We start from the raw sequence: 26927 nt of genomic DNA, 5'->3' as shown, positions 1-26927 counted from the left end.
AGGCACTTAACAGCTCCGTGTGACATCCCCATATGATGCGCGGCTGCGTGATTTTCGCGCAGCCGCCATCTTTATGACACTCCGTTTGGATGTTTGTAGACATGGTGCTTTTCTGTTTACATTCATAGTCTGACAGCTGTTGCGCGAATCACGCACGTCCCACGGAAGTGCTTCCGTATGGCATGCATGATTTTCACGCACCCATTGACTTCAATGGGTGCGTGATGCGCGAACGCACAAATATAGGACATGTCGTTTTACGCAACGGACTCACGCTGCGCAATAATCACGGACTGTCTAAACTGGCCCATAGACTAACATAGGTCCGTACGACACACGTGAAAATCACGCGCGTTGCATGGACGTATAACACGCTCGTGTAAACGAGCCCTTAACCTGTTTATTTCAGAGTGTAATTCATTTTGGTAGTTACACTTTTAGATGCTGGAGCAGTGGCGTAAATACGTCAATGAACACACTAAACACTGAAGTAAATATTTTGTCAAGAACACAGTATATAAACTTAGACAATCATAAGACAGAACAATTGCAAACTAGAGATAAGATCAAAGTCTAATATATTCATTAGATCCTTAATATAAGAGCACATGCCTATTTTTTTTTATTCATTGGCAGCATGACTAAGGTTCAATCTGCAGAATGTGCACTTTGTATCAGTTATAATGGCTAGCTACATACATCTATTAACATCAATCTGCAATTGTCACTATCGGCCTAAGAGATTTGCAGTGAATTATATAATCCCAAGAATACTTAAGCAAAATGTGTATGTTTATTTACGTAGTAAGAAAAAAAATAGCAAAAAACATATTCAAGATGATCCAGAAGTTGCAATTATGAATGTGGCAGTGTGTAAACTTGTGTAAAAGTCATTTTCCAAAAGCCATATATGTCTGATCAGTGGGAGTCTGATGGTTGTGTGTTCCCTATGATACCCAAGACAAGCGATAGGAAATTGGCGCGCACCTTTGGCTCTTGTTGGCTTTTTTCGGAAGCCACATGGTCAGCCATTATCTATAATGGGCTGGACATGCAGACTCTATAAAAAATAAAAGCAACAATAAAAACAGAGCAGATCCGAAGGGGCACGGCCCTTTCCTAGCAATGCTGCCACTTTGTTCTGGACATCGGCGGGGGGCTCAACTATCGGACCACCACCGATCAGACATTGATGGCATATCCTAGAAATATGGCATCAATGTTTTAAGTGGGAAACCCACTTAATAGACAGACAGTTGCAATACTTTGATGTCTGGTACACAGGCCTTGCCATGCGTCAGTCTTCCGAGTATGATGACCCCTGTAGGGCACTGTCCTCTGTCCTGACCACATGTTTGTGCCCCAAATATACAATGAAACAGAGGTGACAATCCCTAAAGCACAATACCACAAGTTTGCACATATTAAAAAGGTGGTGTAAAACCAAAGACCGTTTTAAAAATAATGAAAAATAGACTATGTGGACTAATAAATGATAAAAACATCACTCTTAACAGTAAACCAGCCTTATTCTGTAATTTTCCAACATGCGCTGAATAAATAGACGATCACAACGTGCCAGGGGGTGTACCCTGGAACGACAATGAATTAAAATAATAGCAGGAATGAGATAGGAGCCAAACACAACATGCTGCAACACAACAGCCTGGAAGATCTCCTCAAACATGTGTGTACCTGCAACCGACAGTCTCGATAGCTAAAGAAACGAAGGATGTGCTCCATCCCATGGATTTCAGCACACGTAGGAACCATCACCAAAATACTGCCAGTAGAAGGCTAATACAACACGTGTGCACATCATATCATCATTTAAACAAATCAAGTAAGCGCTTCATTAACCGTTGCTTTGAAGAAAATATGTTTTTGCTGCATTTTTCTTATTGTTCTTCTATAGAACGGCATATAATAAACAATATTCCTCTTCAGATTACAACATTTGGATACTTCTATGGTGGCATTCACACTCTGGGACCCTGAATAGTGATGGTAGCATTATTATATAAAATAAGAAAAAACAGCATGTTTATTAAAGCCACAGAAGAGAGGAATGATGACCTATTACAAAGCAACAATTTTCCATTTTCAGGCAGTATTACCTAGTATGACAAGAAATCACTAGTCTAAAGTATCCAGCAGGATTGTATTGAAATTTCAGCATGATGTCGGAAGCATTACTTGGTGTGTCCAAAATGAATAATGGTCATCACTGTGGTGTAGCCATGTAAAAGATTGTCCTTTTCACCATTACATTCTCGAAGTGTAAAATTGCCACTAACCACCCGGTCGCAACCAATCTCCCCATTGCCAAAAAAGCCGAACAAAGGCACATTGGGAAAATGTTTTCGAAAAGAGTCAGCCTCAACATTTTTCTTCTTGTAGTGCTGCTCTCCTCGGCCAAGACATGCAAACATGAGCCCCACACTATTCTGCTCTGGGATGTTAGCCGCCTTTAGACGTTGCATGGCAGAGTCTACAGTCTTCTCATCATACACATCCTTGTCTAGAAGAACCGTGGCTCCCTGGATCTGTGGTCCACTCAGTGCCAGTCCAACGACACCAATGCAATCTATACCTCGAGGTTTTCTGCAAGGCAAAAAGAAGAATTGATCAAAAACCACACTACTGAGCCTGTATTTTCATTATCCAGGGATCCAGGCTAAGGCCAAGTACATATTAAAGAGGCTCTGTCACCAGATTTTGCAACCCCTATCTGCTATTGCAGCAGATCAGCGCTGCAATGTAGATTACAGTAACGTTTTTATTTTTAAAAAACGAGCATTTTTGGCCAAGTTATGACCATTTTTGTATTTATGCAAATGAGGCTTGCAAAAGTACAACTGGGCGTGTTGAAAAGTAAAAGTACAACTGGGCGTGTATTATGTGCGTACATCGGGGCGTTTTTACTTATTTTACTAGCTGGGCGTTCTGACGAGAAGTATCATCCACTTCTCTTCAGAACGCCCAGATTCTGGCAGATCACGCTGTGACGTCACTTCCCCAGGTCCTGCATCGTGTCAGACGAGCAAGGACACATCGGCACCAGAGGCTACAGTTGATTCTGCAGCAGCATCGGCGTTTGCAGGTAAGTAGCTACATTGACTTGTGTCCTCGCCGATGTGTCCTCGCTCGTCCGACACGATGCAGGACCTGTGAGTGACGACACAGCGTGATCTCTCGAGAACACGCTGTCTGCACTGCCAGAAGCTGGGCGTTCTGAAGAGAAGTGGGTGATACTTCTCGTCAGAACGCCCAGCTAGTAAAAGTAGTAAAAACGCCCCGATGTACGCACATAATACACGCCCAGTTGTACTTTTACTTTTCAACACGCCCAGTTGTACTTTTGCAAGCCTCATTTGCATAAATACAAAAATGGTCATAACTTGGCCAAAAATGCTCGTTTTTAAAAAATAAAAACGTTACTGTAATCTACATTGCAGCGCCGATCTGCTGCAATAGCAGATAGGGGTTGCAAAATCTGGTGACAGAGCCTCTTTAAGTTAAATGGCCTATGTTTGACATCTACGAAGGGAACAGCTTCTGATGTTAAACATGGGCCGTGATTTATTCCATAAACTGTAATGGTATCCATTAAACAGATACGTTATAAACTGGGGTCAGGAGCTTTTCAAGACGTATATGTTAAACAGATACCATTATAGTCTTTGAGTGATGGATGCCACTATTAACATATCCGTCACCCATAGACTAGAATGGTATCCGTTTAAAAAAATACGTAATGACAAGCTATTAAAAATCCCATGACGTATATGTTCGACATATGACCGAGACGCATGCCGTACAGTGGTATACGTCACACATAGGCTGACGTGCTAAAAAAAGAAGTATACAGTGCAGTATACCTGTTTTTTACGGGATTCTGTTGCATGGAATAGCGTAGTCTACCACAATATTCCCTATCTAAGTAAAAAGGTATACTCACATACAGGGCCGGAGTCCGCACCCAGCGAACCCGGGCAAGTGCCGGGACCCACTACCCTTGGGGGGGGCCAACTTGGCCGCCGGGTGCGGACGCTGCGTCTCTGGGGAAGCCCCTGACATCACTGTCCATATATGGACAGATGTCAGTAGCAGAGCAGTGGCCCAAGTAGAGTGCTAGTAGCGCTTTGCCTGGGACTTTGGCTCTGGGGTTGCCCCTGACATCACTAGCCATATATGGACAGTGATGTCAGGGGCTTCCCCAGAGCTGGAGTGCCGGAGCAGAGCCTTTACTAGCGCTCTGCCCGGGACTTCAGCTCTGCTCCGGACATCACCATCCATATATGGACAGTGACGTCAGAGGCTTCTCCTGAAGCGGAATCCCCAGCCAGAGCTTCGGCAATGCTCTGGCTGGGGATTCCTCCTAGATGGAACCCTAAAGGCGCTACCTACAGGGAGGGAGGGCTGTGTGGCTCTACCCGGGAGGAGGGGGGCTGTGTGGCACCACCCGGGAGGAGGGGGGCTGTGTGGCACCACCCGGGAGGAGGGGGGCTGTGTGGCACCACCCGGGAGGAGGGGGGCTGTGTGGCACCACCCGGGAGGAGGGGGGCTGTGTGGCACCACCCGGGAGGAGGGGGGCTGTGTGGCACCACCCGGGAGGAGGGGGGCTGTGTGGCACCACCCGGGAGGAAGGGGCTGTGTGGCACTACCCCAGAGGAGGGGGGCTGTGTGGCACTACCCCAGAGGAGGGGGGCTGTGTGGCACTACCCCAGACGAGGGGGGCTGTGTGGCACCACCCGGGAGGAGGGGGGCTGTGTGGCACCACCCGGGAGGAAGGGGCTGTGTGGCACCACCCGGGAGGAGGGGGGCTGTGTGGCACTACCCCAGAGGAGGGGGGCTGTGTGGCACTACCCCAGAGGAGGGGGGCTGTGTGGCACTACCCCAGAGGAGGGGGGCTGTGTGGCACTACCCCAGAGGAGGGGGGCTGTGTGGCACTACCTAAGAGGAGGGGGGCTGTGTGGCACTACCCGGGAGGAGGGGCTGTGTGGCACTGTCTAAAGAGGGCACTAAATTTATGGGGGTACAAATTGAGGGTCTAACTTCTATATGGGAGCATAAACGGGGCCTAAAGTCTATATGGGGGCACAAAGTGATGTTTTCTGACATTTTACTGCCGCCGTGGGTTCCCCCGCAAAGGGGCCTACTAAGTCTGTGTCACCCAAGGACCCACGTAAACCTGGAGCCGGTCCTGCTTACATATACCAGCCTGACGAAGGTCGTAATGCGTAAGCAGGGACAGGTAAGTGCTAATAGTGCACTGTGTGGCTTGCAGTAACAGCGGGCACTTGCTGGCTGGCTCCTTTGAAGCACCGTCAGGACTTGCACTAGGCATAATAGTGCATCAGTTTTAACCAGAGTAATTCTTCAAAGGGGTATTGTCATCTGAGGCACTTAAAAATATCTGATAGGAAGGGATCCCATCTCTGGAGAGAAGCTGGAGAATGTGGGTCCCCTGATCCCGTTTGGCAATAGAGAGGAGACGACAATGTGGAGCGGTAGTCACGCATGGATGCTGCTCTCTCCATTGTGTTTTATGGGAGTTATGAAATGTTCAGCTGTATCCGTGTTCTCACGATAGGTGGGAGTTGCAGAACTGGAACCCCCACCTATTATACATTCAAACTGTATGCTTTCTATATGCTATAGATGTCTCAGATAAGAATACACCTTTTATAGTGGCCCTTGGGAGTGGCACAATTTGATAATGTGGCCCTCGGACCTGAAAAGGTTGTGAACCCCTGGTTTAGATAGATTAGATACAACCTACATAGAAAGTTAAGTAACTTCAGAAATTCAATGCATTACTAACATTATACAGCCTGGAATAGAAACCAGAATTTAATTCCCAGATCTGATACTATTGGAAACAGTAAACTTTGTAGACTAAGCTAGTCAACAGACACATTGGAATAGGTCGTTTTCTAAACTATCCAAATGCAAACCACCAGAGCAAATTCAGTGCAGTTGCTAAGTCAGGATGGAATGAATAAAGATTTAAGCTGTGAAGTCTGCAGTATTGTGAATGCAGCTCTAGTCAATAGTACACTCAGGATCAGTATAAAATAAGCAATACAATTTATTTGCAAAGTTAAACCAACTCATAATGTAGATTTACTCTAAATGTTACATGGTATTCAAAGGTGAAGCTATAAAACGGAGATAAATGAAAATTACACATACGCTTGGGAAGAGAACGATGCAAGGTATTCCACTTGCCCACCAGCAATGATAATACTTTTCTCATTTAGAGAATTTAGGACTTGCTGTAGGAAACGTGTCGCTCCATGCCTCCAAGTGTCATATCCAAAAATCAGTACCACACGCAGATCTGGGTTATTTTTTAAGCCTGCAAATAAAAACATTTTAGAAAAACACTTTGTTCGTGAGATTTACAAACACTGGAGCGTTGCTCCATGGTACCCCAGTCTAAAAGTCTACGGCCCGGTTTACACATTGCATATTTGTTGCGGATTTGCAGTTGCAGAAACTGCACCGAAAATCTGCAACAAAGAACGATGTAAGCGAGAGGGGTTTTAACAAACCCCATTGACTTGTTCACACAGTGCAAATTTGCTGCAGATTTTGCATGTATTTTTCAAGGCAAACCAGGAATGGAACCTAAACATAAGAAATTATATATGAACCTAAACAGAAGAAATTTTATATACAATTCTGGCTTTGGCTTAAAAATGCATGCAAAATCTGCACTGTGTGAACAAGGCCTTACAGTGTAAAAAAGCAGCAGCAGGATCTAGACATCCTGCAGATTGTATTGCAGAATTCGCAGCATGCCCGTTTGCGGAAATGCTGCAGATTAAGGCCTCATGCACACGACCGTATTTTTTCCCACCCGTAAATACTGGCGTAAATACGGGTCCGGTGTCACACGTATTCCACCCGTTTTGCACCAGTATTTACGAACCCGTGCCCGTAAATATGGGTCCGGTGTCACACGTATTCCACCCGTATTTACGAGCACGGTTTTGGCGGCAAAATAGCACTGCACTAATCGGCAGCCCCTTCTCTCTATCAGTGCAGGATAGAGAGAAGGGACAGCCTTTTCTGTAATAAAAGTTAAAGAAATTCATACTTACCCGGCCGTTGTCTTGGCGACGCGTCCCTCTCTTCACATCCAGCCCGACATTCCTGGATGACGCGGCAGTCCATGTGACCGCTGCAGCCTGTGATTGACCTGTGATTGGCTGCAGCGGTCACATGGCCTGAAACGTCATCCAGGACGTCGGACCGGATGTCGAGAGGGACGCGTCACCAAGGCAACGGGCGGGAGACCGGACTGGAGGAAGCAGGAAGTTGTCGCTAAGTATGAACGTCTTTTATTTTTTACAGGTTTATACTGATCGGTAGTCACTGTCCAGGGTGCTGAAAGAGTTACTGCCGATCAGTTAACTCTTTCAGCTCCCTGGACAGTGACTATTTACTGACGTCGCTTAGCAACGCTGCCGTAATGACGGGTGCACACATGTAGCCACCCATCATTACGAGAGCTCCATAGACTTCTATGGACTGTCCGTGCCGTTATTACGGCCTGAAATAGGACATGTTCTATCTTTTTCAACGGCACGGGCACCTTCCCGTGAGAAAACGGGAAGGCACCCGTCGCCAATAGAAGTCTATGAGCCCGTTATTACGGGTCGTGATTACGACCCGTAATAACGGGAGTTTTTACGGTCGTGTGCATGAGGCCTTACTCAGTGGATTTAATTTATTGAAATGCAATGAGTGAAATCTGCGACTGTATCCGCACCAAAATTTGCACTGCAATCCACATGTAACACATACAAATTTCGTTATGGATTTGTAGGCTGGTTCAACAGCGTAATATTTAATTAATGAAGCATGCAGATTGCGACTATAGAGCAACGACCATACAACGCCAGAAGAATTACGGAAAACCATAGATTATAAGCCCTGTCCACTTTTTCTGACATTGGCGAGAATGGTTGCAGGGATGCCTCATAAATAATGGCAATTTACACCAGTCTAAGTAAAAAAGGTAGTTGAAGTGATCTGCGCCTAATTTATTGAAGGGCACACGCCTTTTTTTTTTTTCACCTGTCAAAAAGGCAGAAGATCAACCTACGCCTGCTATGAGTGATGAGAAAAATCACATTTTGTCGCATGGCCCCAAGCGACAACTGCTTGGCAAATGGAAGCCATTGTGTATGTGTCCAATGCCATTTTCTTCAATGTAATTACACAATATAACTAGAGAAACTGCATTGATAAATCTGCTTTAGGCTGGGTTCACACGACCACATTAACGTCCGTAATGGACGGACGTATTTCGGCCGGAAGTCCCGGGCCGAACTCAGTGCAGGGAGCCGGGCTCCTAGCATCATACTTATGTACGACGCTAGGAGTCCCTGCCTCTCCGTGGAACTACTGTCCCGTACTGAAAACATGATTACAGTACGGGACAGTTGTCCTGCAGAGAGGCAGGGACTCCTAGCGTCGTACATAACTATGATGCTAGGAGCCCGGCTGCCTGCACTGACTTCGGTCCTGGACTTCCGGCCGAAATACGTCCGTCCATTACGGACGTTAATGTGGTCGTGTGAACCCAACCTTAGGTTGGATTCACAAACAGCATTAACTTGCGTTTTTTTCCCCTCCCAAAATGCTGCCGCCAGACGTTATTTTAACTCTATGACTGTATGAGAAAATCTGACACACAGCGTTTTGGTTTGTGGCGTTTTTGGGGTCAGTCAAAAACCTGAAATTCTTATTTCTTATGTTTAATAATGCTGGAAAAAAACCAGTGTGTGAAGGAGGCGTTAATGTGCCTTTTAGTAACAAGGCTGCCAACCGTGTTTTTTTTTTTTTACAACTTAGCAATAATCAATGGGACAGCACTGAAAAATGATAAAGTGAAGTAATATATGTCTATAGCTCAGATACTAATATCACCACATCCGCAGCATTTATTGTGACCTGTAACAGGACAAGAATTATAGTCATAACAACCTACACAAATTGCACCCTCCGCTTTACAAACATCCCGCCCATACGGCCTAATGAACGCCCGGAAGTGTTTTTACGGTGCTCGTTAGGAGTTTTTAAAGAATATTCTGTCTTCCTGATTTCTATATAAACAGCTTTAAAGCTTCCTTCAGTTTTTTTGTGTCATTTTTTTTTTTTTTTAAAAAGGTCACCCGCGTTTTTTTTATACGTTTTTTTTCTATTCATCACATTTATTACATGCCATAGAACTGAATGGCAGTTATGGAAGCATGCGAGCTACGCTATTTCTGTAATACATGGTCGGGAATCACACGTATCTGCCACAACACAGAGCAGTAGAACGGGGGTTAGGGGGCCGCGTCCTAGAGATAGATGTGGGTCCTAGAGGCGGGACCCGCATCTATCTGACATTTATGACATATCCTGTGGATATGTCATAAATGTCTCTGATGGGAAAAGCTATGTAAGCCTTTGAGGACTAAAAAAAACTGTATTTTAGTGTGTAATGCAACATATCTGTCATAACTTAAATATGATCAATAACAGGTGGATTCTGCGTGACCCGCTGACCTGACGGATTCCAGTTTCAGCGCAAGATACAGCTACTTTTGTATGCAGGATACATAGAAGCTGTATCTGAAAAAGTAAAACATTGTTTTTAATAAAAACCAATGTTGCATTAAATACTAAAATACACTGTTTTAGTAAAATAAAATAAAAAAGTCTTTAAAAGTTTACATAGCCTTTAAGGAGTCATGCACACATCAGTTAATTTCTTTAGTATGCTTTTCCCGTTTTTTTTAACGGACCGTACACTGACCCATTGATTTCTATGGGGCCATGCACACATCAGTTTGTTTTTTTAAGGATCCGTTTGCCAGCAAAACTCAGGGCCGGTCCTATTCTGGTCCGTACTTGCGGATCTGCCTCGCCTATTGTAGTTAATGGTAGGGTTGTAAAATTCGTCAGTGTCTCTAAGAAAAAACGGACGATTTTACATCAAAGTTAATCCAGTATCGTGTCAGAGTGCATTCCGGGTGTCCGTTGTTATGGTCAGTGTAGCATCAGTGATTCGTTTTTCACGTCAGTGAAGAAAGGTTACTTTTTTTTCTCCTAGATCTGCTAGCAACGCATCAGTGAAAAACTAGCTGCACTCGGGGTGGCATCTTTGTGCGGTCAGGTTTTTTTCACTGCCCCTTTGACTTGAATGGGCGAGTCTAGTGCGAGAATTGGACCAAAGTAGTGAATGTTGCGATTTTCCCTGCACGGACCAACAGTTCGTGTGGAAAATCAGACTTGTGAATTGGCACATTGACCAATACACTCGTATGGCACACGGATGTGAACAACACTCATCTGAACAGGCCCTAAAGTTAGTGTATACAAAGAGAGAAGTTATGGTTCCAGCTTCTGGATTTGACAACTTCTTTAACCCTTTCATGCCGACAATCTGTATATACACAGCTGGTCCTCATAGGCTTCCTGTCAGTGTGACTGTCAAGGTCACACTGACAGTTTATAATACATTACACTACCTAGGTAGTGTAATGTATTATAGCAGCGATCAGTGCTGCAGGTCTTCAAGTAAAACATGTCTTTTATTATGGGAAAAAAAATAAACCGTTAAAAAAGTACACATATTTGGTATCACCGCGTTTGTAACGACCCAAACTATAAAACTATAATATTATTTTTCCCGCACGGTGAACACCGCAAAAAGTAATTAAAAAACAATACTAGCATCACTATTTTTTTGGTCATCACCCCTCCCAAAATATAGAATAAAAAGTGATCAAAAATTTGCATGTACCCCAAAATAATACCAATAAAAACTACAACCCGTCCCGCAAAAAACAAGCCCTTACACAGCTTTTTTTGACTGAAAAATAAAAAAATGATGGCTCTCAGAATATGGTGACACAAAAAATAAATAATTTTATAGAAAAGTGATTTTATTGCGCAAACGCCACAGAACATAAAAAAACTATATACATATGGTATCGCCGTAATCGTATCGACCCGCAGAATAAAGTAAAATGCAGTAATTTATAATTTTAATTAATTAGTAATTTATAGTGATTGCGTGCCAAAAAGAAAATCGAATAAAAAGTGATAAAAAAAATCAAAAAAAAAAATCACATGTACACTAAAATGGTACCAACGAAAACTACAGATTGTAACGTTACAAATAAGCCCTCGCACAACTCCGGTGCAGAAAAAAAAATTAAAAAAAAAGTTCTGGCACTCAGAAAATAGCGACAGAAATTGTGCAGAGTGCCCAAAAGCGGATAAGATTTGGGACCATTTATCAGTGCGACACCGGCCACACATCTATGAATTATTTATTTACCCCATTATTATACCCTCTTATTATACTCCTGATGTACTCTGCCCAGCTTACATATGTCACCACATTATAAATTCAAATACCAGCAAAACCTCAAACAGAACAATTACAAAGCAAAATCTGCGCTCCAAAAGCCAAATGGCGCTCCTTCCCTTCTGAGCTCTGCCGTGGGTCCAAACAGCAGTTTATTACCACATATGGGGTATTGCCATAATCGTGAGAAATAGCTTTACAAGTTTTGGGGTGCTTTTTATTCTTTATTCCTTGTGAAAAGAACATTTTTTTTATATTTTTTCAGAAAAAAAAAAGTAGATTTTCATTTTCACAGACATATTCCAATAAATATAGCAAAAGCCCTGTCGGGTCAAGATGCTAACTGTACCCCTAGATAAATTCCTTGAGGTGTGTAGTTTCCAAAAACACTTTTGGGCAGATTTCACTGTTTTGGCACCACAAGACCTCTTCAAACCGGACATGGTGCCTAAAATATATTCTAAAAAAAGGAGACCCCAAAATCCACTAGCTGCTCCTTTGCCTCTGAGTCCGGTGTTTTAGTCCATTAGCACACTAGGGCCACATGTGGAATATTTCTAAAAACTGCAGAATCTGGGCAATAAATATTGAGTTGTATTTCTCTAGTAAAACCTTCTGTGTTACAGAAAAAAACTGTATTACAAATGAATTTCGGCAAAAAAAATGAAATTTGTAAATTTCACCTCTACTTTGCTTTAATTCCTGTGAAACTTTCTGAATGGGGTGCAGTTTTTAAAATGGGGTGATTTATTGGGTCTATCTAGTACATAATGCCCTCAAAGACACTTTAGAAATGAACTGGTCCTTGACAAAATAGCCTTTTGAAATTTTCTTGAAAATGTGAGAAATTACTGCTAAAATTCTAAGCCTTGTAACATCCTAGAAAAATAAAAGAATGTTCAAAAACAATGCAAATATAAAGTAGACATATGGGGGATGTTAACAATTTTGTGTGGTATTACTATCTGTTTTACAAGATTACATGTAAAATTAGAAAAATTATAATTTTTGCACATTTTCATTACATTTTGGTGTTTTTCACAAATAAGCTATGAATTTGACCAAATTTTTCCACTAACATAAAGTACAATATGACACGAGAAAATCTCTGAATCGCTTGGATAGGCAAAAGCATTCCAGAGTTATTACCACATAAAATGACACGTCAGATTTGAAAAAATGGGGCTGGTCATTGAGGCATCGATGACACTTGGTCCTGAAAGGGTTAAAGAACAATTTAAAGTCTCATATATGTTGGTGTTTTACCTGTGTATTCATAGTGGAACTTACCAGCCTCTTCAAGTTTGATCTCATCAAATACTTTATTCTTGGAGTCTTTGAAGAAGTGAAACTTTTGGATTTTGATCCCATTCATTTTTGGAAAGAGAAGTGCAAAGCCAGACTCTCCGTCTTCCAATTCTATGGGTGGATTACTTGCTGACCCCCCAGGAGTTACTAAAACAAGTCAATATACATATGTTAGCAAAGTGTAAATACCATACGCAATGATGCAGTTGGTGAGAATTTACTTAAAAAGGCTTTAAAGAGTCTCTGTCACCACATTATAAGTACCCTGTCTCCTATATAAGGAGATGGGCGCTGTAATGTAGGTGACAGTAATGCTTTTTATTTTAAAAAAACGATCTTTTTTTCACAACGTTAGGAGCGATTTTGGTTTATGCCAATGAGCTTTCTTAATGCCCAACTGGGCGTACTTTTACTTTCGACCAAGTGGGCGTTGTACAGAGGAGTGCATGACGCTGACCAATCGGCATCATGCACTCCTCTCCATTCATTTACACTGCACTAGCGATATAGATATATCACTATGTGCAGCCTCATACACAAGCCCTAACATTACTACAGTGTCCTGATAATGAATACACATGAAATCCAGCCTGGACGTCCTGACACTTCTGACTCTTTTTTGTGAGATTCCAGCAACGGATACGAAATCTCGCGAGATCACGGAGCTAAACGAGATTTGGTTTCACTTGCCGGAATCTCACAAAAAAAGAGTCAGAAGTGTAAGGATTCTGAGTACACACGACGTCCAGGCTGGATTTCATGTGTATTCATTATCAGGACACTGTAGTAATGTTAGGGCTTGTGTATGAGGCTGCACATAGTGATATAACTATATCGCTAGTGCAGTGTAAATGAATGGAGAGGAGTGCATGATGCTGATTGGTCAGCGTCATGCACTCCTCTGTACAACGCCCACTTGATCGAAAGTAAAAGTACGCCCACTTGGGCATTAAGAAAGCTCATTAGCATAAACCAAAATCGCTCCTAACGTTGTGAAAAAAGATCTTTTTTTTAAAATAAAAAGCATTACTGTCACCTACATTACAGCGCCCATCTCCTTATATAGGAGACAGGCCACTTATAATGTGGTGACAGAGTCTCTTTAAGGCTGGATTCACACGAACGTTGCGTTTTTGCGCGCGTGAAAAACGCGCCGTTTCGGTTGCATTGGAGTTGCGTGTGGCATCCGTTTGGGCAGCGTGATAGCGTATTTAACGCGCGTATGGCATGCGTTTTTTACGCGCGTCAAAACAACGGAGGGTGGAGTAATGGAGAGGGCAGCCTACAAAAAGACACCTTCTCCAACACCTGCTTGCTGTGAGCACATGTGCGCATCAAGATTTCACGTTACCTCACACTTTGGCCCGTGTTTGTTGTTTTTGGGTGGTTTTACAGGTAAAAAAAACTACTATTGCTGCAGATGTCAGTTTAAACTGTGCGCATGTGCTCAGAAAGTGAAAAGCCACTTCCTGGTTTGTAGTTGTTTTGTCTAGTCTGCTCAACTCATTTACATAGACTTAACAAGTGTTGCGTGAAAAACGCTGTGCGTACGGAGGTGCTTCCATGTGCCCTGCGTTGTTTTCACGCACCCATTGACTTCAATGGGTGCGTGATGCGTTGAAAACGCTGAATCAACAGACATGTCGTGCCTTTTTGGCAACGGAGCAACGCTGCGCAAAAACCACGCACATGTCTGCACGGCCCCATAGACTAATATAGGTCCGGGCAACGCGCGTGAAAATCACGCGCGTTGCACGCGCGTATTTTACGTTCGTCTGAATAAAGCCTAAAGGTTTTTTTTTTTACTTTTAAAATCCTTTTGCAGGGAGTGGCCATGTCATGTGTTGCCGAGGAAGCACCTGGAAGTGATGGAGACCAGCCGCCGGTGAAAGGAAGATTACAGCAAGTGAGTCTATTGAAGAGTCTATTAGGTTGCGCTCATGTTTAACCACTTCCCAATGCAGCTATATTTCATTTTTGTTTTTTCCTGACTTATAAGAGCCATAAAAAAAATTCCATCGTCATAGCCGTATAAAGGCTTGATTTTTGTGGGACAAGTTGTCGTTTTTAATGGCACCAATAATTGTACCATATAATGTACTGGGAAATGTTTACAAATGATTTAATGGGGTGGAATGGAAAAAAAAGCACCAATTCCTCCTTTGTATTGTGGGTTTTGTTTTTATGATGTTCACCAAGTGGTAAAAAAGCCAAATTAGATTCATTCTGCCGGTCAATTCTGGCAATACCAAATTTATTCTTGTTTTTTTTTTTTTTTCGTCTTTTATAATATACAAACAATTAGTAAAACAAAAAAAAATAATAATATCTTTGTGTCGCCATATTCTGAGACCCAGAACTTTTTTTTATTTTTCACTAGATGGAGAACGTTTTTTGCAGGGTGAGCTATAGTTTTTATTGTACTATTTTTGGGTACATGCAACTTTTTGATCACTCTTCTATTTCATTTATTGGAGGAAGTAAGGTGACCAAAATACAGCAATTCTGACTTTTATTTTTTTCTTACGCCGTTCACCCTGCGGGTTAAATAATGTTATATTTGGTATAACGTACGGACGCGTGGTACCAAATAGGTTTGTTTATTTTTTTATATAACTTTTGGGAAAAATGTGAAAATGGAGTTTTTTGTTTTTTTTCCTATTTTACTAAAACCTCTAACTATACATTTACATTTAGTCCTACTACTTGAACATGCGAATGTTAGACAGCTGGTACAATACACGGCAATACTTAGGAATTTAAGAAATGGTTGAAAAAAAAACACCTCACCACGGGAATAGGATATATAGCAATATGTATACTCCACAGGAAGTCAGAAAAAAAATCACTGGAAGAGACTGGAGTTTGTAATAAAATATAACGTTTACTGAAGTATAGTATAAAATGAATATAAAAAAATACATGCATAAAGAAGAAAAAAATTACATACTTTAATGACATCCTCAATGAGAAAAAACAGGGGTAAATAAATATGAATAATATCAATATAACCCTCATATTATATGAAGAAAAAAGCCACAATTATGCAACATGTGTAAAACATAGTGATTTGAAAGTTAGTATTTCAAAGTATCGATTCTCATGAATTTCCCACATATATAAAAGGATTTGTAGTAGCTATGGGGTTTGTTGTATATACCCCCCTACCCGTTCATATTGTGGTCTCTCAAGGATGACAACCTCAGATGCTCGATACGAGCGCATGGAGCGGAAGGGATGCTGCTGAACAGTCATTGCTCTGCCTTATCTTGCCATTGCAAGAACTCAAACTGGGAGCCACTCGACAGAGACATCCACAACAGGAACGGGTAGGGAGGTATATACAACAAACCCCATAGCTACTACAAGTCCATTATATATGTGGGAAATTCATGAGAATTGATACTTTGGAATACTAACTTTCAAATTACTATCTATCAATGTTTTACACATGTTGCATAATTGTGGCTTTTTTCTTCATATGAGGGTTATATTGATATTATTCAGATTTATTTAACCCTGTCTTTCTCATCATTGAGGATATCATTATAGTATGTCCATTTTTTCTTCTTTATGCATATATTTTTGTTATATTCATTTTATACTATACTTCAGTAAAAGTTATATTTTATTACAAACTCCAGTCCTCTTCCTGTGATTTTTTAATACTTAGGAATTGCAGTGTATTTTGCTTTAGGTGTCGTCCTGTTAAGCCCTGCCTCTGGAACGAAGATGGCAGTTCTGGGTGCCTTCCTTAGGCCCCCAGGCTGCCATGACAACCATCGGTACCCTGGAGGGTCCGGTGGAGCGACAGAGGGGGGCTATTGACAGCAGCCTCTAAGCGGTTAAATGAACGGAATCTGAGATATCTCCGATCCAGTCCACTGGTGCAAGATGACAGCTGTAACATGCAGCTGAAATCTGTGGCATATGGAGTGGGCCGCGCCTGTGAGCTTGATCAATACCCCCCCCCCCCCCCGGACTGTGAAGTACAAATACGTCAAATGTCGGGAAAGGGGTTAAAAGGCCAAACAAACCCCTTTAAGTAATGACATAACCAATAAATCTACCCAGGACAATCTACCGAGTACTATTAACACCGGGTATTCTTCCCAAACCCCCAACAAAATACATTCCAAATAGAAAAAAAATCTCTTTAACTATTTAAATTCGTAAAACTGTATATTGGATCCAGTAGAACCAGAAACCCATAATCCTCAGAGCACTTGATAAACCTGCTTCTTCAATAACTTGATGTGTGGAATGTTAGCTAATAGCATTGCAAGTAGGCATATTGTCACTGGTTAGGAGAACTTGCTGGGCAATTCCAGCAAAACAACTCTACTAGTGCAACTTACATATATGTAATCTATTTATATAGAACATTAGAATATATAATAAACCCTACAGTACAAATCACCTGAATTCAACAACCCCTAAAAGGAAATAGGATGTAAATAGGAAGTATACTCCTTGCAGCTCTGCTATACAGAACATGATATATTACCCACAATTCCCGGTGTAGCAAGTCCCAGAATTTCACAGTCCTTTGGCAGAAGTTTCTCCATGGAAGCTGCCGTTTCTGAACCATGTTTCTTTTTTGCTACAAAAGAAGAACCCACATCATTGACAGAAAGAGTTAGTAAGACCTCATGCACATGAGCGTTTACATTTCAGCCCATAATACGGTGAACAAAACAGAACAGTATTTAGCACTTTATTACAGCCACTTCGTTCTGAGTGACGTTCCTTTCATGGATGGCGGTTTGCCCTAGGCGGGGTTCACACGTAAAGTAAAAAAAAATCTCATCCATACGCTGCGTAAAAAACATTTAGGTTGCGGAATCGCTGCTTTTCTGATGGGGGTTTCCCCATTCAATGGGGAGGTCAAACCCCGCAACAAAAAGCAGATGATGCGTTTTTTTGCAGCGGAAAAGATGTGATTCTGCCACAAAGGGGGTTTTGCCATAAAGATCACACAGAATAGGTGATAAATGTCTGATTGCACTCGGCAGTCCCAATGAAAGTGAATGGAGTTTGCAAAGCACCGTTCCATTGACATAGGAGACTGGGGACGCTCATTCTCGGGATCAGTGGGAGTCCCAGCAGTCGGGCCCCCACCAATCAGACATTTTTCACCTATCCGGTGTATAGGTGATAAGTTATGTTTATGGGAAAACCCCTTTAAGCATTTGATAGCTGATAAATGGAGGATGAGCGTGCTTTCATGGTATCAGCAATTTGCATCCAAACTATGAAAAGGCTGAACAAAGCGCACAGGAGTAGTACAACTGCAGGCCTGTAAACTCAAACATTGAGGGGTTAACTATTAAAACACTTCACATGTAGACTAAATGGGCTTTTATACAGAACCTCTATGTTCTCTGGGAGTAAAACATTGATGGTCTATCCTTAAGATAGACCATTAATGTTAGATTGGTGGGACCCCATGCTATCAGCACAATGAAGGGGCCACAGTGCAAGTGCTGCCCCTACCTTCTAGTTTACATAGGCACTATAGCTTGTATGTGTGAGCGAGTGTGCCTGGTACTGCGGTTTGTCCCAGAGTTATTTTTGATAATTCTACATTCTATCTAGGATTTAATCACACAATACAGTGTAGGTTACTACATGTGTTTACTGGCCCAACTTTCTTTATAGATATGTAACATAATAAACAGTTCATATAAACCACATCCCCCCCAAACAGTGACTTGCTACTTGTATCAGTGATCTACAATCACAGACTGGTAAAACCCAAGAAATAAGACTTTCCAGATGGCTGCCTTACCTTTCTTTGGACCACAGTGGGCTCCATGATCATTAAGTGACTCAGAGTCCGTGAAGTACAGGAACATCTCTGGTATTATGTAGACTTTCTGTGGGAGAGAGCAGATTCCGCTATCAGTGCTGGTCTTCCATAGGCTGACTGCAGGTATCGTCCATGTGAGCCATATACATATATTTCAAACACTTCTTCCCATATTAAATGTACATCCCAAGGGCTTTTATAGGCTGTATAAATGTTACCGGATTTATAGAAACGAGTGAAGGGCATTTGTAATCTACTATATGATGCGAATCAGTCCCTCTGAAGAACCACAGCTCATAGAAACTACTACAGACCCCATCTAGGACTGGATTTCAACACGTAATGGGGCTCCGGTATCTATACATTTTACTGGTACAAATATGTAAATGCTGGCAATAAGCTGAGTGACATACTCTATAAAATGTGTAGGGATAATTGTCGTTAGCACTGTTAGCTGGAACTGTCACAAACTCTATGCCAGGTCTGAGCTGGCGTACATCTTATCTATCTTAAGACATCTATACTAGAACAGCCAATGTCTGTTTGTTTGTTTGTCCTCTATAGGCATCCAAACGCCTCAACCATTTGACCCCAAATTTGGCACATAGGTAGTCCGTGAAGGTTTTCGTAAAGGTCCTGACCTTACCGTTTTTCTTTGATGTGATCAGCCATTATCACAGGATCATGATCAAATACTCTAAAAGCGAATGAAGACATTCGCTTTTATAGTATAGATGTGTTTTTTTATCTGGCAGTAGCAGGTAGTGCACTTTACTAGATAATACTAAAAAGGAAGGTACGGTGGGGAAGTTGCCGATAGCAACCAATCAGATTACTACTTTCATTTTCTAAGGGGCCTTGGAAAGATGAGAGCTGGAATCTGATTGGATGCTATGGACAACTGCCTCATTTTTCACCAGTTTAGATAAATCATTCCCCATTGCATCTTATGCTTTTTGGGCCCATATTAAATATTAAACGGCAACTCCCAGTTGATCTTCCTGACTTCAGTGGGATCCTTTGGACCCACTAAAAAAGTCTTGAAAACCAAACCAAGTCCTGCAGAGGCTTAAAGCAACTATGGCCGTGACATTTTGATTTCACATTTCTAAAGTGCATTGCGCTTGGCTTCTAAGCCAGCAACTAAACCTTAAGGAGCTAAACTTAGCAAACCTAAACTCAACTAACTTTTAACTTTAATTTGCAAAATGCCGCCAAAGAGAAGGAAGTCTCCAACGGCCAAGAGGTAAGCTGCATCACGGGCTGCAGAGACTCCTCAGCAAACTCTTGCCTGACTGCAAGCAGATCAAATGAGTCATACTGCTGCTCAAGCTGCTGAAACTCCTCAGCAACAGATCAGACAGGTTGCTCTCAGAAGTGCAGACTCCTTCCCAAAGCAGAATGTGAGTGGCCTTTCATGTATGATGCTACTTTCAATTATGATCCAACCATAGCCTATGGCCAACATAGATTGGCAAAATGGAACTTTACAAGAGACAGGTCCTGGGCTCCCTGCAACGTGATGTCACCAGTGCAAGGACCGTGATCATAAATTATTGCAACACTGAAGAGGTTAACAGCTGGGATTGGAGTTTTCCCATGTATTACACTACTTCAGGCACTTGATGTACCATTATATCAAGGTGTAAAAAGGGGTTAAGCATGTGGTGTGCTCTCTAAACTATTCATACCATCCCTGAGGTTATTGAAATAAACTTACAACATTAAATCATTATAAAGAAGCTTATTCATTTAATGTTACCGGTGAAGTGTAGAAAAAGAGAATTAATTCCTACAAATAACATTTTAAAAGATTTTCTCTTACCTCTAATTCTTCTTTAACAACTTGGACCAGAGAGTGGGCGCCCAAATCCAGTTCTCCTGCCCCCACAGAGGATAACCATGCCACCATCTGCCTCGCCTTCAGTTTACGCCAAGCACAATCCCTCCATAATCTACAAACACTAAAATAATTTTAAAAAAAAGTTTACAAAAAGTGTAATCAATAACAGATTTCCTAAATGCCCTTGGCAGCAGCCCTGGTCCCTATATACATCATGCCATATAGGTGTCATTCTACAGAGCTATTCCGTAAAAGCAGGTAAGTTCTGTGCAGCCACTTCTCACAACCAATACAAAACATACGTAATAACCTGCAGTAATACTATACAGACACGATTGTGCCCTAATAGATTATAGGGAGGCTCCCAGAAGAGATTATACTGCATCTCACATGATAGACAGTAAGGGATACAGTATACAGATGTAGCAGAGCTCAGTGTATGATTTGTCACACGGTGCGGTCATACCACAACATGGTATCTGTTTAGCAAACTTATCTTGCACAGTAATCATTTAAATGACAAACTCAGCTCTGCTACACCATAGAACCATGTAAATAACTAGTGCAAAGTCCTAGAGCACCAATCAGAGGTCAGCAGGTAATGTGCACTAGATATTATACATGAGGCCCATAGACTGTCTGGATCTGGGAACCAGAACTGCTAGCGTGCATGCTGGGCTCTATAGAAGGATTGCAGTACAGTAAGCAGAGTATCCGGACACACCAGGCTGCCCGCAGCAGAGCTTTGCTGGGTAGAAAGCTCATCACTCTCTCCACCACTTCAGCCAGGGCGCTGAGCACGTAGTGGTCCTGGCTCTCCGGGCTGCTCTGTGTTTTGGGCCCGTTGTTCTCCAACACTTCCACATACGGATCCATTTCCATTGCAGACATTGTCACAGAACAACACCTCCAGCTTCCGCCGGAAGTAGCTCGGCGTCACAGAGTCTCAACGCTGCTATCCCCGACGTGACTAGCAACGGGACAGCCGGTCGTCCGCCATTTTTGATGTGGGAAAGCCGTGTAGCCGTGTGTCCGCGGTCTCCGAGCTGCGACTGTCGCTGATTAGAATGTCATATTGCAGTTGCTGTATACCCGGTTAACGCCTCCGTCACCAGACCTTGTTGATTCTGCACGTTCAATCATTTGTAACACCTCTGTCTAAAATAAAATGTGTATTTATATTAGTCAGTCTACTGAAACAAATGTGGTATTTTTATGATTTGTTTCGATACTAACTGGAAACAAAAACATTTTTAGTCTTGAAACATTATATGGAGAAAATCAGCACATTCCACATGTTAGGGCATGTTCACACGCTTAAGAAAAAAACGGCTGAAAATATCGAGCTCCAGATATTCAGCCGTTTTTTACGGCCGTTTTTGATTCTGCTTTTCTATTGACCCAATGAAAAACAGCTCAAAAAGTGATATGCACTTCTTTTTACAAGACTTTTTTTACGCGGGCGTTTTTAAAAATGGCCACATATAAAAAAAAAACACCCTGTGGGAACGGAACGCCGTTTTTCCCATTGAAATGAATGCGCAGATGTTTGGAGGCATTTAGACACCGCATTTTTAGCCGTTTTTTGGGGCGTTTATGGCCCCGAAAAACTTCTGAAATTAGGCCGTGTGAACATACCCTCACTCTACATATCTGACACCGGACAAATAACGATGCATAAGTTGGTTTCATATTCGTCCAGCTTCTTATTCAAGGCGAAAGTATTTTTTTTACTGGTTCAATAACTGTGAGGAACTTATTTTATTAATGAATTACAACAACCCAAGTGCCCCGAGGAGAATAAAGTTAAAAGAATCCAGAAAACAGGAATAATTGGCACAAAAATAGGCATCAAAGTAGGCAACCAAAAGTGTGATTTAGGCCGGATTTACACGAGCGTGTGCGTTTTGCGCGCGCAAAAAACGCTGCGTTTTGCGCGCGCAAAAAACGCTGCGTTTTGCGCGCGCAAAAGGCATTTGACAGCTCCGTGTGTCATCCGTGTATGATGCGCGGCTGCGTGATTTTCACGCAGCCGCCATCATAGAGATGAGGTAGTCGACGCCCGTCACTGTCCAAGGTGCTGAAAGAGCTAACTGATCGGCAGTAACTCTTTCAGCACCCTCGACAGTGAATGCCGATCACAATATACACCAACCTGTGAATAAAAAAAGACGTTCAAACTTACCATGAACTGCCTGCTTCCTCCAGTCCGGTCTCCCGGCCGTTGCCTTGGTGACGCGTCCCTCTCTTGTCATCCGGCCCCACCTCCCAGGATGACGCGGCAGGCCATGAGACCGCTGCAGCCTGTGATTGGCTGCAGCCTGTGCTTGGCCTGTGATTGGCTGCAGCTGTCACTTGGCCTGAATTGTCATCCCGGGAGGTCGGACTGGAGGAAGGAGCCGGGACTTATCGGTAAGTGCGAACTTCTGTTTTTTTTTACACGTATATGTATATTGTGATCGAAAGTCACTGTCCATGGTGCTGAACCAGTTTAACTCTTTCAGCACCGTGGGCAGTGACTGTCTCCTGACGTCGCGTACCCTGAACATTTTTTGCCGGGTTCGGTCAAAACGAGTTCGGCCGAACCCGGTGAAGTTCGGTGCGCTCATCTCTAATTTGACACTCCGTTTGGATGTTTGTAACCAGAAAAGAACGTGGTGCTTTTCTGTTTACATTCATCCTTTTGACAGCTCTTGCGTGATTTTCGCGCATGCAACGCAGGACCGTCCGTGTGGCATGCGTTGTTTTCACGCACCCATTGAAGTCAATGGGTGCGTGTTGCGTGAAAAACGCAAGAATATAGAACATGTCGTGAGTTTTACGCAACGCACTCACGCAGCGCAAAATTCACGCATCGTCTAAGCAGCCCCATAGACTATTATAGGCGCGTACGACACGCGTGAAAAGCACGCGCGTATAATACGCTCGTGTAAATGAGGCCTTAATCTAACACTGCCAACACACAGATAGGGATTCCCTGCAGCAAATTAAATTCAATCCAGGCTGGCCCAAAGTGGTTAGGGCATAAAAAGTAGGAATCAAAGTGGGCAGATGGCCCCTTCTAGTGATTAAGTAACTGGTGTTTTCAAAGGGTTAAAAGACGTTGGGCCACAAATTTAACACCTCCAGGACACAGATGTCCCACATCAAATTCAGTCGAGTTCAGGCTGGATCAAATTGGCTCTAGGCATAACAGCTGGCATCAAAGTGGCCAGACAAACATTGGTTACAGATTTAAACCGGTAACTAGTGTGTAAAAAGGGTTATAAAAAAAACTTTGAACCACTGATCCCACACTACCAACTGACAGATAGAAATGTCCCGCATCAAAATCTTTCAAGTCCAGGCTAGTCCAAAGTGGTTCTGGGCATAAAAGCTGGCATCAAAGCAGGCAGATGGACCCTTTTTAATTATTTGAATAAGTAACTTGTGTTTTTGAAGGGTTAGGCTGGATTCACACGAGCATGTTCGGTCTGTAAAGGACGGAACGTATTTCGGCCGCAAGTCCCGGACCAAACACTGCAGGGAGCCGGGCTCCTAGCATCATAGTTATGTACGACGCTAGGAGTCTCTGCCTCTCCGTGGAACTACTGTCCCATACTGAAAACATGATTACAGTACGGGACAGTTGTCCCGCAGCGAGGCAGGGACTCCTAGCGTCGTACATAACTATGATGCTAGGAGCCCGGCTCCCTGCAGTGTTTGGTCCGGGACTTGCGGCCGAAATACGTTCCGTCCCATACGGACCGAACATGCTCGTGTGAGTCCAGCCTCAAATTACTTTGGTCCACTAATTTAAAGGGTAACTAAACGTTCAACAAACTTCTGAAATGTCATAGTGACATGTCAGAAGTTTTGATTGGTGGGGGTCAAAGCACTGAGACCCTCACCAATCGATAAAACAAAGTGGCAGAAGTGCTCGTGTGAGCGCTGAGTCGATTTGTTTCTGTTCGGCTTTTTCCGGAAAGCCGATGTAGCGGAGTATGGGCTCATAGATCTTCTATAGAGTCCGTACACCGCTACATTGATTTCCGGAACAAGCCGAACAGAAACAGAGTGGCTCGGCGCTCACACGAGCACTTCTGCCACTTTGTTTTAGCGATTCTTGGGGGTCTCAGTGCTCGGACCCCCACCAATCAAAACTTCTGACATATCATTATGACATTTCAGAAGTTTGTTGAACGTTTAGTTACCCTTTAACACTGCCAAGACACTGATAGAGATGTCCCGCATAAAATACAGTCGAGTCCAGGCTGGCTTAAAGTGGTTCTGGGGATAAAAGCTGGCATCGAAGTGGCCAGATAAACTGTTATTACGGATTTAAATAAGTTACTGGTTCATACAAAAGGTAAAAATGACTTTTGGTCACTATCCTAACACCGGCAACACACAGATAGAGATGTCCCGCATAAAATGAATTCAAGTCCAGGCCCAAAGTGGTTCTGGGCATAAAAGCTGGCATCACAGTGGGCAGATGGACACCTTTTACTGATTTGAATAAGTAACTGATGTTTTTGAAGGGTTAAATGACTTTGGGCTACTCATTTCACACTGCCAACACACTGATAGAGATGTCCCGCATAAAAATTTAGTTGAGTCCAGGCTGGATTAAAGTAGTTCTAGTCATAAAAGCTGGCATCAAAGTGGGCAGATGGCCACTTTTAATTAATTTGAATAACTAACTGATTTGAAGGGTAAAAATTATTTTCGCCCACTAAATTAACACTGCCAACACAAATAGAGATTTTCCACAATTTCAGTTGAGTCCAAAGTGGCCCAAAATGGTTCTGTGCACAAAAGTTGGCATTAAAGTGGGCAAATTGTCACTTTATACTAATTTAAATAAGTAAATAGTGTTTTCAAAGGGTTAAAAGTCTTTGGGCCACTAAGCTAACATTGCCAACACACAGATTTGTATGCCCCAAATCAAATTCAGTTTAATTCAGGCTGGCCCAAAGTGGATCTGGGCATAAAAGCTGGCATCAAAGTGGGCAGATGGACACTTTCTACTGATTTGAATAAGTAACTGGTGTTTTCAAAGGGTTAAAAGTTTTTGGGCCACTAATTTAACACTGCCAACACACAGATAGAGATGTCCCGCATTAAATTTAGGTGAGTCCAGGCTGGATCAAAGTGTCTCTGAGCATAAAAGCTGGCATCGAAGTGGCCAAATAAACACAGATTACTGATTTAAATAAGTTATTGGTGCGTACAAAGGGTTAAATGACTTTGGGACAATGATCTCACACTGCCAACAGACAGGGATGTCCCAACATCAAATTCAGTCAAGTCCAGGCTAGCCCAAAAGTTCTGGGCCAGGGGCGGACATAACACTGGGGCAGCCAATTATTTTTCACAACGGCCCGGAGGGGTTGGGGGCCCTGTTCAGCTGCCCTAAACGCTGTGCACATAGATCGGCACAGCCATGCGGCAGATGGAGGGGGCTGTGTTCCCTCCCTGTGCACTTTCGGCAACTCACAGATTGGGCTCCCTTCCTTCACATATGTTATTGATGCAAGTGTTTATTTAAATGTAACTTTTCTCTTATCACTTCTTTAGTTCAGCACTATTCCATTCCTATAGGTGAAGTATCACTAGTTAGTCCTGCTTGATAAGTGACAGTGCAATGGGCAAGATAAAGTCATTATGAGTTAGTTACATGCAGGGGCGTAACTAGGAAAGACTGGGCCCCATAGCAAACTCTTGACTGAGGACCCCCAGGTGCCACAAGCAGCCCCGCTTATAGATAGCGGCCCTTGCAGAATGTGTGATACAGCCCCCCTGCAGACAGTGCTTTACAGCCCCGCCTATAGACAGTGTCACACCCCACTTGTAGATAGCGCCCCCCACCTCCCCCTTGTAGATAGTGCCATACAGCTCCCCCTGTATATAGCGCTATACAGCTCCCACTGTATATAGTGCCACACAGCCCCCCTCCCTTATACTTCGTGCCACACAGCCCCCCTTAGTAGAGAGTGCCAGACAGACCCCTGTAGATTGCGCCACAGCCCTCCCCCTTGTAAATAGTGTCATCCAGCCCCCGTAGTAGATAGTGCCACACAGCCCCTTGTATAGTGCCACACAGCTCCCCCTTGTGTATAGTGCCACACAGCCCCCCCCCCCTTGTGTATATTGCCACACAGCCCTCCCTTGTGTATAGTGCCACACAGCCAATCAAAGATGGAAAGGTGTGTTTGGAGGCAGGACTATGTGACTCTTCAGGATAGCGGCACCACCCCATGACCTTTTAATGAGTAATTAGCATATAGTGTGCGTCGTTTTAAAAGTGGATTTTAAAGATTTTGCTGCATCTGAAAAAAACCATACATTTGGAAATATTGTCAGGTCATGTATTACCGCATGGCGGCGGTTCAAGGGGTTAAAACTACCTGACAGGTTCCCATGAAATATACAATGAATTGAGAATAATTCCATCTGCCCTGCAAGTTTGTTATTATAAATATACACCAGAACCAATCTCAGTACATAAATACAGCACTAGAACCAAGCTCATACATATATACTGTACAGCACCAGAACCAAGCTCATACATATATGCAGCACCAGAACAAACCTCAGTACAT

General features: G+C 42.9%; 2 protein-coding genes across 4 annotated transcripts in view; one reads left to right on the top strand and one right to left on the bottom strand.

Annotated features, from left to right (window-relative positions):
* The window catches only part of NRG4 (neuregulin 4), a 67066-nt gene that overhangs the window by 26262 nt on the left and 13877 nt on the right, over positions 1-26927 (top strand). The window contains exon 5 of one of the 2 annotated variants that reach the window (XM_075857635.1): positions 14514-14594. In XM_075857635.1, the coding sequence (XP_075713750.1) occupies positions 14514-14577 (64 nt within the window). In that variant the 3' untranslated portion in view covers positions 14578-14594. Of the gene's footprint in view, positions 1-14513; positions 14595-26927 lie in introns of those variants that run through there. The other variant, XM_075857637.1, reaches the window with a different exon arrangement.
* FBXO22 (F-box protein 22) lies at positions 775-21294 on the bottom strand. 2 transcript variants are annotated; one of them, XM_075857631.1, is made up of 7 exons: positions 21068-21294; positions 20326-20464; positions 18480-18567; positions 17196-17291; positions 12671-12835; positions 6199-6364; positions 775-2604 (listed from the first exon to the last, which is right to left on the bottom strand). In XM_075857631.1, the coding sequence occupies exons 1-7, from the start codon at positions 21232-21234 to the stop codon at positions 2193-2195; spliced, it is 1233 nt and encodes a 410-aa protein (XP_075713746.1). In that variant the 5' UTR covers positions 21235-21294; the 3' UTR covers positions 775-2192. The 2 variants fall into 2 exon arrangements, with proteins under 2 accessions (XP_075713746.1, XP_075713747.1); XM_075857632.1 differs by having other exon boundaries at positions 20326-20455; positions 21068-21156.

This window comes from Rhinoderma darwinii, chromosome 3 (genome assembly GCF_050947455.1).
Source record: "Rhinoderma darwinii isolate aRhiDar2 chromosome 3, aRhiDar2.hap1, whole genome shotgun sequence".
Taxonomy (NCBI): Eukaryota; Metazoa; Chordata; class Amphibia; order Anura; family Rhinodermatidae; genus Rhinoderma; species Rhinoderma darwinii.
This window is presented reverse-complemented; position numbering and strand designations above follow the sequence as displayed.

Bases quoted from the DNA above. Each gene is read 5' to 3' on its own strand.
- FBXO22 (XM_075857631.1), bottom strand. From the start codon at position 21,234: ATGTCTGCAATGGAAATGGATCCGTATGTGGAAGTGTTGGAGAACAAC. The intron at 20,465-21,067 runs GTGTGTCCGGAT...AAATTATTTTAG, and splicing joins GCTCTGCTGCGGGCAGCCTG to TGTTTGTAGATTATGGAGGG. The intron at 18,568-20,325 runs GTAAGAGAAAAT...TCTCTCCCACAG, and splicing joins TTGTTAAAGAAGAATTAGAG to AAAGTCTACATAATACCAGA.